Here is a 10,430-nt window from a genome sequence, read left to right as displayed (position 1 = left end):
GGTCTATCTACAGAAGTTGGTGAAGTTCTTGCACAGCCTGAAGCATATAGACAGCTTATAGGTAGGTTGTTATATCTTAACATTACAAGGCCAAACTTGTCCTATACTACTCAACACTTAAGTCAGTTTCTTAGTTGTCCAAGGGAACCTCATATGCAAGCTGCTCTCCATGTTGTGCAATATCTTAAACACATTGTTGATTTGGGCCTATACTATTCTGCTAAGTGTGACTTACATCTTCAAGGTTACAGTGATGCTGATTGGAGTTCTTGTGTGTTTAATTGTAAGTCCTTAAGTGCTTATTGCATGTTTTTGGGTTCTCACTTGGTTTCTTGGAAAACCAAGAAGCAAAAGATTGTGAGCAAGTCTTCTGCAGAAGCTGAATACAGGAGTATGTCCAGTGCTGCTTCTGAAATAGTGTGGTTAGAAGGTTTAATGCAAGATTTAAACCATCAAGTACAGCTTCCTATTAAGTTATTTTGTGATAACTCTGCTGCTGAACACATTGCGCAGAATCCAGTGTTCCATGAGAGGACTAAGCACTTGAATAGAGACTGCCACTATGTCAGAGAGCAGGTGGTTTCAGGTTTCATTCAGACCTCTCATGTCTCCAGTTCACTTCAGCTTGCAGACGTTCTTACCAAGCCTCTCTCAGGTCCTCAACATCAGCAACTCTCTTCCAAGCTTGGTTTGGTTCATTCTTCCCACTTCCAGCTTGCGGGGGGAATATGAGTTTATGTAATAATTAGCTGATGTACCTTTTACATTCTGTTATTAGAAATACCTACTTCAGTTAGTTAGTTACAACTAACTACTCTATAAATACTTTGTCAGTAGGTAATGCTTGGGAATAATAGAATAGAGGAGATAATTTTCTCTCTCTTTCCTCTCTCATTTCTCTCTTCAGCTCATTACAATTCTCACCTGGAGAAGGAGATATATCTAAATATTCTTCTTTCTTCTGTTTTTTAAACCACAATTTCATACATAGTTTAGTTGCTTACACAAAAGTTATATTGAAAAGTCCATACATCATAGAGTTTACATATGATGATATAATAGTAGCAAAAGAATAGCTATAAAAAAAACATAGTAGTAGTAAAAAAATAGCAATTAAATAACAATGACCTAGTAATAATGTATTGAAAAGTAGCACAATACTTATTGTCTAAACTTGAATGAAGGAACGTCGACCAATGTGACCTAGGCGACTAATTCCACGATTCCTCTGGTTTTTCTTACAACATCCAGTAAAATTAGTGCATAATCTAGCAATACACCTCCAAGACATCCTCAAAAAAACAAGAGTAGATTTTCCAAGAGGAATAAGTAAATTGATGACAAGGAATTTGTGAACGAGCATCATTAGCAAAGAGCAGAGAACCACAGTGACAATAGCGATCCAAGGTTTGACAGGGAACATTACTGCGAAAAGACCTGTCATGAAAGTTAACAGAGTTGCAAAGAACGACGCAAGCAGCAACGCGACACTGAAATCCAGTATCATTAATGAATTGTGCCTACTGCTAGTAGCCATGATCCACAGGAGACAGAATAAGACCATCATTGATAAGCACATTGCCACCACATCTGATATCATAAAGACCTGAAATGCTACCTTACTTATGAAAATCGGAATCCCACTAGTTTCGTGGAGTCCACCAGGAACAGTGAATGCTGCTGTGAATGTTATTGTTGTCAATAGAGCTGCTATAATACCCATTGTATTTACATAGGTTTTCATCTGTACTGTAGGAATTCCCCACATGCTCCGAATGCCTATCATTTCATTTTTATCACCAATGCTTTTTTCAATCTGTACAATAATAAGGAAGTTGTTCTGTTAGTAATGAACTAGCTAGTGATGAATTCACTTCAATGTTCAATGGGTTTTTAACAACAATGGGTTATTAGCACAATGTAAATAATATACATAGAGCGCAAGTGGTGGAGAAATAATGCAATAAGTACTTACATCTGGAGGTAGACATGATGATTCTCCTATCAGATCGCCAGGAGTTTTACCAGCCTTGTTTTGTAATTCTAGGAGTTCCACTAGCCATTTACCCTTTGATGATGACTTACGTTCAAGTTCCCAGGTTTCAAAGAAAATTTTTACAAGGTCAAAACGGTTACCTTCAATTGCCAAATGCAGTGGCGTGTTTCCATTTTTATCCTTTAACTTCAAAAGATCTCTTAAAGCCACATCTTGAAGGAGACGAAAGAAATAATAGTCCGATGGATGATTTATAAGCAGGTGCCAAAATGTTTGACCCTTAGCATCAGGAATTTTTGCTGCTTCTGAGGAAACGGTGCATAGAGTTGTAGCTGTAGACAAGTTGCCAGCTTGAAATGCTCTCAGTAATGGAGTCAGACCATCTTGATCAGGCATACGCGCAGCTTCGACATTTGCCCTCACCATTAACTCTATGTCTTCTTTCTTGAATGGCTCCATGTCTTAGGCATTATAAAGATATAATTACTATTAGGACCTTATGATGTAAGAGTACAGAAACTACCATACCTCAGGTTCATCCCTCAAAATGCACTCAACTAAAATGCCTCTTTGTACAGAATAGGCTAAAAAGAAGCAATATTTGTCAAAATAAAAAGACTGACCTGGGAGACTTCTAGCAAGGAGATGCAGGGGTGCCTCCTTACTTTTGTTGACTAAAGTAGCCGACTTTTGATCATGTCCTAACAATCTTATAGCCAATCCATTGTTATTTGCTATGAGTGCTTCATGGAGAGGCGTATTGCCTTTTGCATTCTGCACCAACCATGGTTTGTCATAACGAGCATCCTTGCGGTTGGCCTCTTCTTGATTTTGAAGGATACACTGATTGCATAACGCCAATAACACTGACAAAAAGCCTGATTGCCACAATGGTGAATAAACAAAAGCATCATTGTTCTGCTGGGCGTTATCTTGATTTCCTGAGGCAACATAGATTGAGGTATCAGGACGATTTCGCACCAGGACATGAATCGGAGTATCCCCTTTAAGGTCTGTTTGAGAAACAAGTGCTGGACATGAGCTTCCAAGTACTTGTTGAATAAAATCTACAAAGTCGTCTTGCATTATATGGCTTTCATTCTTTATGTGCATTAATCTATGAAGGACATTCCTTCCCTCAGAATCTTGTGAGAGTAAGAAATCCATTCCTAACCTGCTCATTCTTTCTCTTAGAAAAGTTATGTTTGCTTTGTCTGCTGCTTCACATTCCTCCCGTGTCATTTTTCGTTTCCTTAGTATCTGCAAACACATTATCATCAACTTAGAGAAACAGGAAGGTGATGATAGGAGGACAGTAAAATATTATAAGTCCTATCAAGTACTAGGTTCTAAGCTCGTGCAACGCACTAATTCTTTTTGTTTCATTCTTTATACCGGGTCCTAACTTTAAAGAGATAATAAAAACACAATAGGGCCAGAAAAAGTGTGAAATTTATAATCAGCAACCAGGATGACTCCTACCTCAAGCAGATTATTTTGTTGAATTAGAGATGCTGCTGAGGTGCCTTCCATGTTTCTGATGCTGAGTTTGGTTGAGGATTCCAATAGAACTCGCACCATATTTATGTCCTTATTTTTTGCAGCGATGTGTAATGGTGTATTTCCTTGTTGGTTCTGGTAATTCCTAAGGGCGTATATCTCTTTAAATTTGAGCAGGTTTATACCTTCTTGGTAGTTGGGCATCTTACTAATCAGAAGGTGTAAGATGGAGTTTCCAGAAGCATCACAGACCTCTACAGACTGCGGCGAATGGTAAAGTATGGTTCTTATCACCTGCATATTGTAAGGAGTGCTGAGTGATGCTGCTCTATGAAGAGGAGTTGAACCTTTTGCATCAGGCCAACATGTTACACAACTTCCTTTTTCTACCAGAAAATTTATCATACTTGACATATCTTCCCCAGTTACAAACTTTATCACCAAAGCTGCTCCTCCCTCGTTGATTGGTTGTTTTACTTTGGTCATAATTGATTCGCTCTCAGCTAGGGATTAACAAATACACATCAGTAGTTAGAAAGGGTTCGTTACCATATGGTCAGAAGGCAACAGTAGCTGATACAGAGATGAAAGTTATAAGTTTGTAAAATATAGAACTTTGTATGAGCAGCTGAAACTTTATAATTACTTTTTCGAATATACTTCATCCATGTCAGTTGAAAGTTAACATAAGAGAAAAGCACGGCAATTGTTTTAACTGATATGCAACATAGTTGTGTTCGTATCCTTTGTGGTATGATACAGGGATTTCTTGCTACAATTGAAAAGCACAATAGCTTTCAAATATTATTTCCAATGTTTGCTAATTGTTGCTACCACCACCACTACGTATGTGTTGAAACCCATTAAGTGTCCACTTGTGAGTGTCCCACATTGGAGAAAGAGGAGAGAATAAACTACTTTATAAGATTAGGAGTTACTCCTCCTATCACCAATTGGTTTTAGGATGGAACCTTCTAGCTTGTAAGTGGGCTAAACTCTCCTCCTCCTTATTGGGTTACCCAGACCCATTTTCATCTAATCTGAAATTTAACACTATGTTTACTAATTAATGCTATGATCAAATAAATATTACAATCACGTTCGTTAGTATTGAAGTCAATATAGCCCGTCATATTTTTATTGGGACCGTCAATTCCTATCATTCTTGGTATACTAGTTATCTACTTGAGGGATGGGGTTGATTGGGTTGGTAAGGTTTTGGCCTTCCACCCTCTAACCCCTTCCCTTGGGATTGATCAAATGGCAATCCCAAGATAGGATCTTTTTGGAGAGCCCACCAGGTAATTTACCATTGACTTCTGAAATATTCACATACCCCAGTTAGAGTCACGACCACTAAAACAAGGTCGGAGTCATAGCACTCGACTCATGCGAACCCCTTTACACTTCTTATACGAGAACATGAGAATAGTGGAACTATAATCCACTTTAGTGAAATTGAAATCCTTTTTCTTGAAACTATAATCATTTTTGAAGATTGGCCCCGTAAAGAAAAGATGGTTATAATTTAGTCAAAATGGACTAAATATTGGTTGAAAAGGATTACAACAAAGTATTCTCATGTTCTCATATAAGGATTATTCTCACGGGACTCCTATATATATATCAATATATGTCACACACACTAAGTTAAAGGGAGAAATAGACTATCAAAAAATGATCAAAATTATATTTCTTGTCATGCATATTCAACAGAACAAAAGACAAACATTAAATTCACCCTTAAAAAAAGCATACAAGCTTGAGAATGAAGCAACTTACAATAATTAACATGGTGTTTGATCGCAAGATGAAGGGGTGCTTCATTTGAGGCATTGATAATATAAGCCAAGCCAGGATCCTTCTCCAACAAAAATCTGGCAATCTTGACATTGTCATGAATAATTGCAACATGAACAGGAGTGTTTTTCTTGGTGTTCTGCATCCTCCATGGCTTCTCAGTGGCATCATCATGACTTTGCCTCACTTCCTCAAAGTAATTAAAGAGTAAACTCACAATGCTTAAGTTTCCGACCTCAGCAGCAACATGAAGAGGGGTGTTTCCTTTGCAATTCCTTTCACAAAATAGCTCATCATTAACAGGAAATCTCCTTAGAGATTCTTCTATGAAATCATGTTGCTCGTGGCGAATTGCTATGTGAATAATATTGTTTTTCCAATGTGTTTTCTTACGTAAATATTCGTCGCTTTGAGCTTCAGCTCGAAGAATCTCTACATTGCCTTTCATGGAGGCAGCATAGAGTTCCTTCTCCATTTCTACTGCATGATTTGGATTTTCCATGCTTCCAATATCTCAGACTTTGACTTTTTTGCTCTTTGTTATTATGTTTGAGAGTAGAGTTATAAATTTTCAGAAGACAATTTATAGAATCAAATCTTCAAGTAATACACGATGTAATTGTTGTACTTAAAAAAAAGAAGACTCAAAGTCCACGATGTATCTCTGAATTATTAGAAGTTAAATTATGATCTCTCTGAAATATCATAAGCTAAACCATGTTACTACTTACTAGTGGTGTTTATGTTCTGGGTACCTTGTTGACTAATTAGTACTAATATTATATTCAGTAGGTATTACAGTAATAGTATTAGATAAGTTAGTAAATCTGGTCAACCCCAAACTCATAAATTTTTTCTTGTCTTCTAATTTTACTTGTGTCTAGCCAGCTGTTGTAGGGGATATCTAATCTTTTTTGGTTTCATACAAGAGTATTCAAGATACTTATACGTTATACCTCCGTTTCCGTTAAACTGCAACATTGTCATTTGTCAATGTGAATAAGAAGAAATACAAACTGACATGAGCTAGTTTTGTGTTAGACGATCTGACTTATTTGGTCAGACCACTTAAGCTTTTAAACCTTTCAAGCATTATTTTGTAATTACCTACTAATTTTAAAATTTTTATGGATAGATAAATAATTCTTTTGACTTAAATCCTCTTTTTTTAGCTTATCGTACTACTTTTTATTTACTCCCTTCGTCGCAAAAAGATCTAAACACTCGTTGGAACACATAGTTTTAGGTGATATATTGTAGCATGATTATCATATGTTATTTTATTAACAAAATGAAAGTGTTCAAATTAATTTAGACAAAAAAATGTTCTCTAAAACGGAGAGGGTTCCTAATTACCGTTTGACCACGAGACCTTTGGAATTGACACATGTTGGTTGAACTAACACATCTTTGTTGAGCACTAGTTAGCGTTTATATCGCCAACAAAAGATATTTTGCTAATGTCCATGGACCATATAATATAACGCCATCCTCAGAAAAAACCAATTGGTAGATGGTGGATTCAAGGGCCAAAACGCAACCCAAAAATCACAAAACGCGTGAAACTAATATACATCAACTGTTCTCCAATGAACATGTAAAACTAATAAATCAACTGTTCTCCAATGAACATGTAAAACTAATGTACATCAATTGTTCTCCAATGAACATGTAAAACTAATGTACATCAACTGTTCTCCAATGAACATCGATCTCGACGATTCTCCTTTGTTAACATTTATCTTTATGTTTCTTAGTTTTTTTATTGCAGATATTAATTTGTTCATTGTGTTTTCTTTGTCTGTTTTTTAGGTTAAGTGATTGTTCATCAAATATTTCCTCTTATAGTCATCTTTTTTTTTTTTCTTGTTGTTCATTGCTGATTTAGATGTTCATTGAGTCTCGTGTGGTGTTCTTTTGTTATTTTGCTTAATTTGTTCACCGAGAATGTTGTTTTGTTCATTGAGTTGAATGGTGCGCACAATTTAGATGATAGACTCGTGTCTACAATCTAATTTGCAGAGGAAAAACGATTTCTTCATAAATTTTCACTACAACTCTAAACTCATTATGCTACCTATAAGGCTATAAAGAAGCTAATGGGACTCTTTCCTTACAAAGTTGCCTATAAATCATAATTATGCCACCATTTACAGCTAGATATTGACAATTTCACATGAAGGAAGGAAACTTAAACATTATGTAATCAAAAGATTAAATAAATCAAGCAAGCAAGCCTATTTAAAGTGCTTACCCGCAAAAAGGATTATTTTCACACCAAATTGAAACATAATAGTTGATATAACCCAACAAACTACCAGCAATTTTAAAATTATATATAAGAAAGGTTATACAAGACGCCAAACAAAGCATATAGTATGACATTACCAAAATTATAGATAATAGAAAACTAATTTAACAAAAAAAGAAGAAAGATAACCTTATGAAACCAAAGTGCACCAGAAGTCGCCTTTGAATAATTAGCTAGGAGTTGATGAGGTTGCAAATAAAATGTTTGATGCATGTTGAATTCTTCAAACTTGATGAAGTGTGCAGTAATAATGCGAACTAATGCGAAGATGAAGAGTCAGTACTAATCAAAGTGTAGACATGCAACAGAAAAAGAAGATATTTGAGGGGATCGGAGAAGATTGGTGGAGAACTGAAATTGCTAAATTATATAGAAATTGTGAAAAAGTTAATTACAAATGTTTAGCAAATTCGAAGGTGAACACGATTGCACCTTCCTCTAGGGCCGCATGGTGCAAAATGGTAACTTTTTTTATTCCAATGAATATTTGTAATTTTGGATTGAACATTTGTGCGACTCAGTTCAATTTCTCTTTCCTCATTAACTTTTTCACCTCATGTGTATTACAAATTAATAAACATCTAGTTTGTTCCAATAACATTATTTTTTTTTTGCTCCAAATGAGGTACATAGATACCAAAAGAAATAACATTTTTTTTTTGTTCCAATAACATTATAGTATAATGAACATACGATATTATTGCTTGAACATTTGCAAATTTCGGATGAACATTTATAAAAAAAATCCAGTGTAATAAACACATTTTTCTGTTGAATGAACAATTGCAATTTTGAATTGAACATTTCGACTTATTGCAAAATTCAGTATGTTTATGAATTTTCAAATTTCAAATTCAAAATATGTTTCAAATTTACTATAGTTCATTTCTCACTTCATTTGATCTACTGTTGATTTAAATTGTTAGTTTGTTCATCCAAGTTCTTCAAAATGTTCTTTCAAATTACTTATATGTTCATTGCAATGAAAATCTATGTTGTCATTATTATTCTTTATAATGTACAAATATGATTTTACAATGAACAACATACTATGTATCATGAATAACCCAACTAAATAGTTATATAATTATCAAAAAAATAAGTAATTACAAAAGATGATAGATTAAAAATGTAATATGTATTCATGGGTAGAAATATAACCAAAACAATACAATATGTCCCATATAAACATCAGGATCTTACAAAAGAACATTTATTGTTAACTAAATACTATTAAGTTCATTAAGAAGATATTCTTGTTTCTGAGCTTTCTCCCATTTTCGATGATTTGATTTGTGATATTTCGACAATTTAACATATCATTACTTATCTGAACTAGTCAAAGTGAACTGATACAATAAAGAAAAGAGCAGTAGTTAAAAACAAAATTCTTAAAGTTTATAATATAATTAACATAATCTTTCAAACATACAATGACATATTTTAATAATATAATGAACATGCTCCCAGACACACAATAAATAATGACCAAATGTAAAGAGCAAGTGACTAAAATGATTTTAGTGAATACATGCACTAGTAGAATAAATGCTTATTGTTGCGGTCATTAAGTGGCATATTACGGAGGTTTTTGCCGCGCAGCAATTAAGGGGCAGCAATAAGAAATTAATATATTGTTGTGGTTTTAAACCGCAGCAATATTTGAATATATTCCTGGGTAAAACCGCAGCAATATGTATTTTTTTAATTAAAAAAATTTAGAGCATATTACCAAAAACCGCAACAATATGTACCACAGTTCAAAAAAAATATTCGATATTCATATACAAAATTAGAGTGTAAAAAAACACTTAACTAAAACACAAATGAGATCAAATCTGCCTTCACCCAAAAAAACAAACATATTATATAGAACACTAACCTAAAAAAAATTGACTAACTGATCTACTGCATCTATAACACTAACCTGAAAAAATCAAATCTCCATTCACCAAAAAAATGAAAAATGGAGATCTGGAATGCTGAAACGAAAAAAAACAGAAAAAATTGCTAACCTAAAACAATGAAAATTTACAAACCGATTTACAAAAAACGATAAAAAAATGAAAAAAAAATTGCTGAAACAAAAATTACATTAAAAAAGGAAAATTTACAAACAATCTGGTGCGAACGAAAATTTACAAACGAATGAGGAACGAATGAACCGACGAACGAATCTGGTTGTCGGTTGTTGTTAGTGCGAACGGTCGACACGCGTCTGGCGGACGAATGAACCGATGAACGAACGAATCTGGCGGACGAACGAATGAATCGTGGTTGAAGACGAACGATCGACGGTCGTGGTTGAAGATGAACGGTCGTGGTAGAAGACGAACGGTCGACGGCCGTGGTTGAAGACGAACGGTCGACGGCCGTCGTTGACGAGAGGATAAGAGGGTTAGAGGTGGAGAGGGGGGGGGAAGAGAGGAGGAGAGAGAGAGAGGAAGAGAGGCGTGTATGAGAGGAGAGAGAGAGGGGAGGAGAGGTGTGAGTGAGAGTAGAGAGAGGAAGAGAGGAGTGCTTAAAACCCTAGGTAAATTATTATATTATTAATTTTGAAAGCCTATTGATGCGGTTTTTTGTAGGAACCGCAACAATAGGTTCAAATAATAATCTTTTATATTATTTTAATATATTGCTGCGGTTTCTTGTAAGAAACCCAAGAAACCGCAACAATATGTTTGGTCAAATAGTCAAAAAATTTCAAATAAATTTCGTCAAACCATATTGCTGTGGTTTTTGGCCAAAACCGCAACAATATGGTTATTTTATATTTTTCCTTTCTTTTTACGTTATATATAGTTACATATGGGTAAAACCACA

At 34.8% G+C, this 10,430-nt stretch overlaps 1 protein-coding gene across 1 annotated transcript; it reads right to left on the bottom strand.

The window, feature by feature from the left end:
- Window positions 1–851: 851 nt before the first annotated feature.
- Window positions 852–7,850, bottom strand: LOC104908758 (uncharacterized). Its single transcript, XM_010697908.4, has 5 exons — window positions 5,279–7,850; window positions 3,479–3,999; window positions 2,620–3,256; window positions 1,976–2,457; window positions 852–1,816 (listed from the first exon to the last, which is right to left on the bottom strand). The coding sequence occupies exons 1-5, from the start codon at window positions 5,796–5,798 to the stop codon at window positions 1,169–1,171; spliced, it is 2,808 nt and encodes a 935-aa protein (XP_010696210.3). The 5' UTR covers window positions 5,799–7,850; the 3' UTR covers window positions 852–1,168.
- Between the last annotated feature and the right edge of the window lie 2,580 nt (window positions 7,851–10,430).

The sequence above is a fragment of the Beta vulgaris genome, chromosome 7 (genome assembly GCF_026745355.1).
Source record: "Beta vulgaris subsp. vulgaris cultivar EL10 chromosome 7, EL10.2, whole genome shotgun sequence".
NCBI classification, from domain to species: domain Eukaryota; kingdom Viridiplantae; phylum Streptophyta; class Magnoliopsida; order Caryophyllales; family Amaranthaceae; genus Beta; species Beta vulgaris.
The sequence above is the reverse complement of the archived record's forward strand: the minus strand, read 5'-3'. Positions and strand labels throughout refer to the sequence as shown.

Excerpts from the sequence above, each read along its gene's own strand:
- LOC104908758 (XM_010697908.4), bottom strand. The coding sequence starts at position 5,798 with ATGGAAAATCCAAATCATGCAGTAGAAATGGAGAAGGAACTCTATGCT. Across the intron at positions 4,000-5,278 it reads CAAACACCATGTTAATTATT|CTGAGAGCGAATCAATTATG; the intron begins GTAAGTTGCTTC and ends GTTAATCCCTAG. Across the intron at positions 2,458-2,619 it reads CCTTGCTAGAAGTCTCCCAG|ACATGGAGCCATTCAAGAAA; the intron begins GTCAGTCTTTTT and ends ATAATGCCTAAG.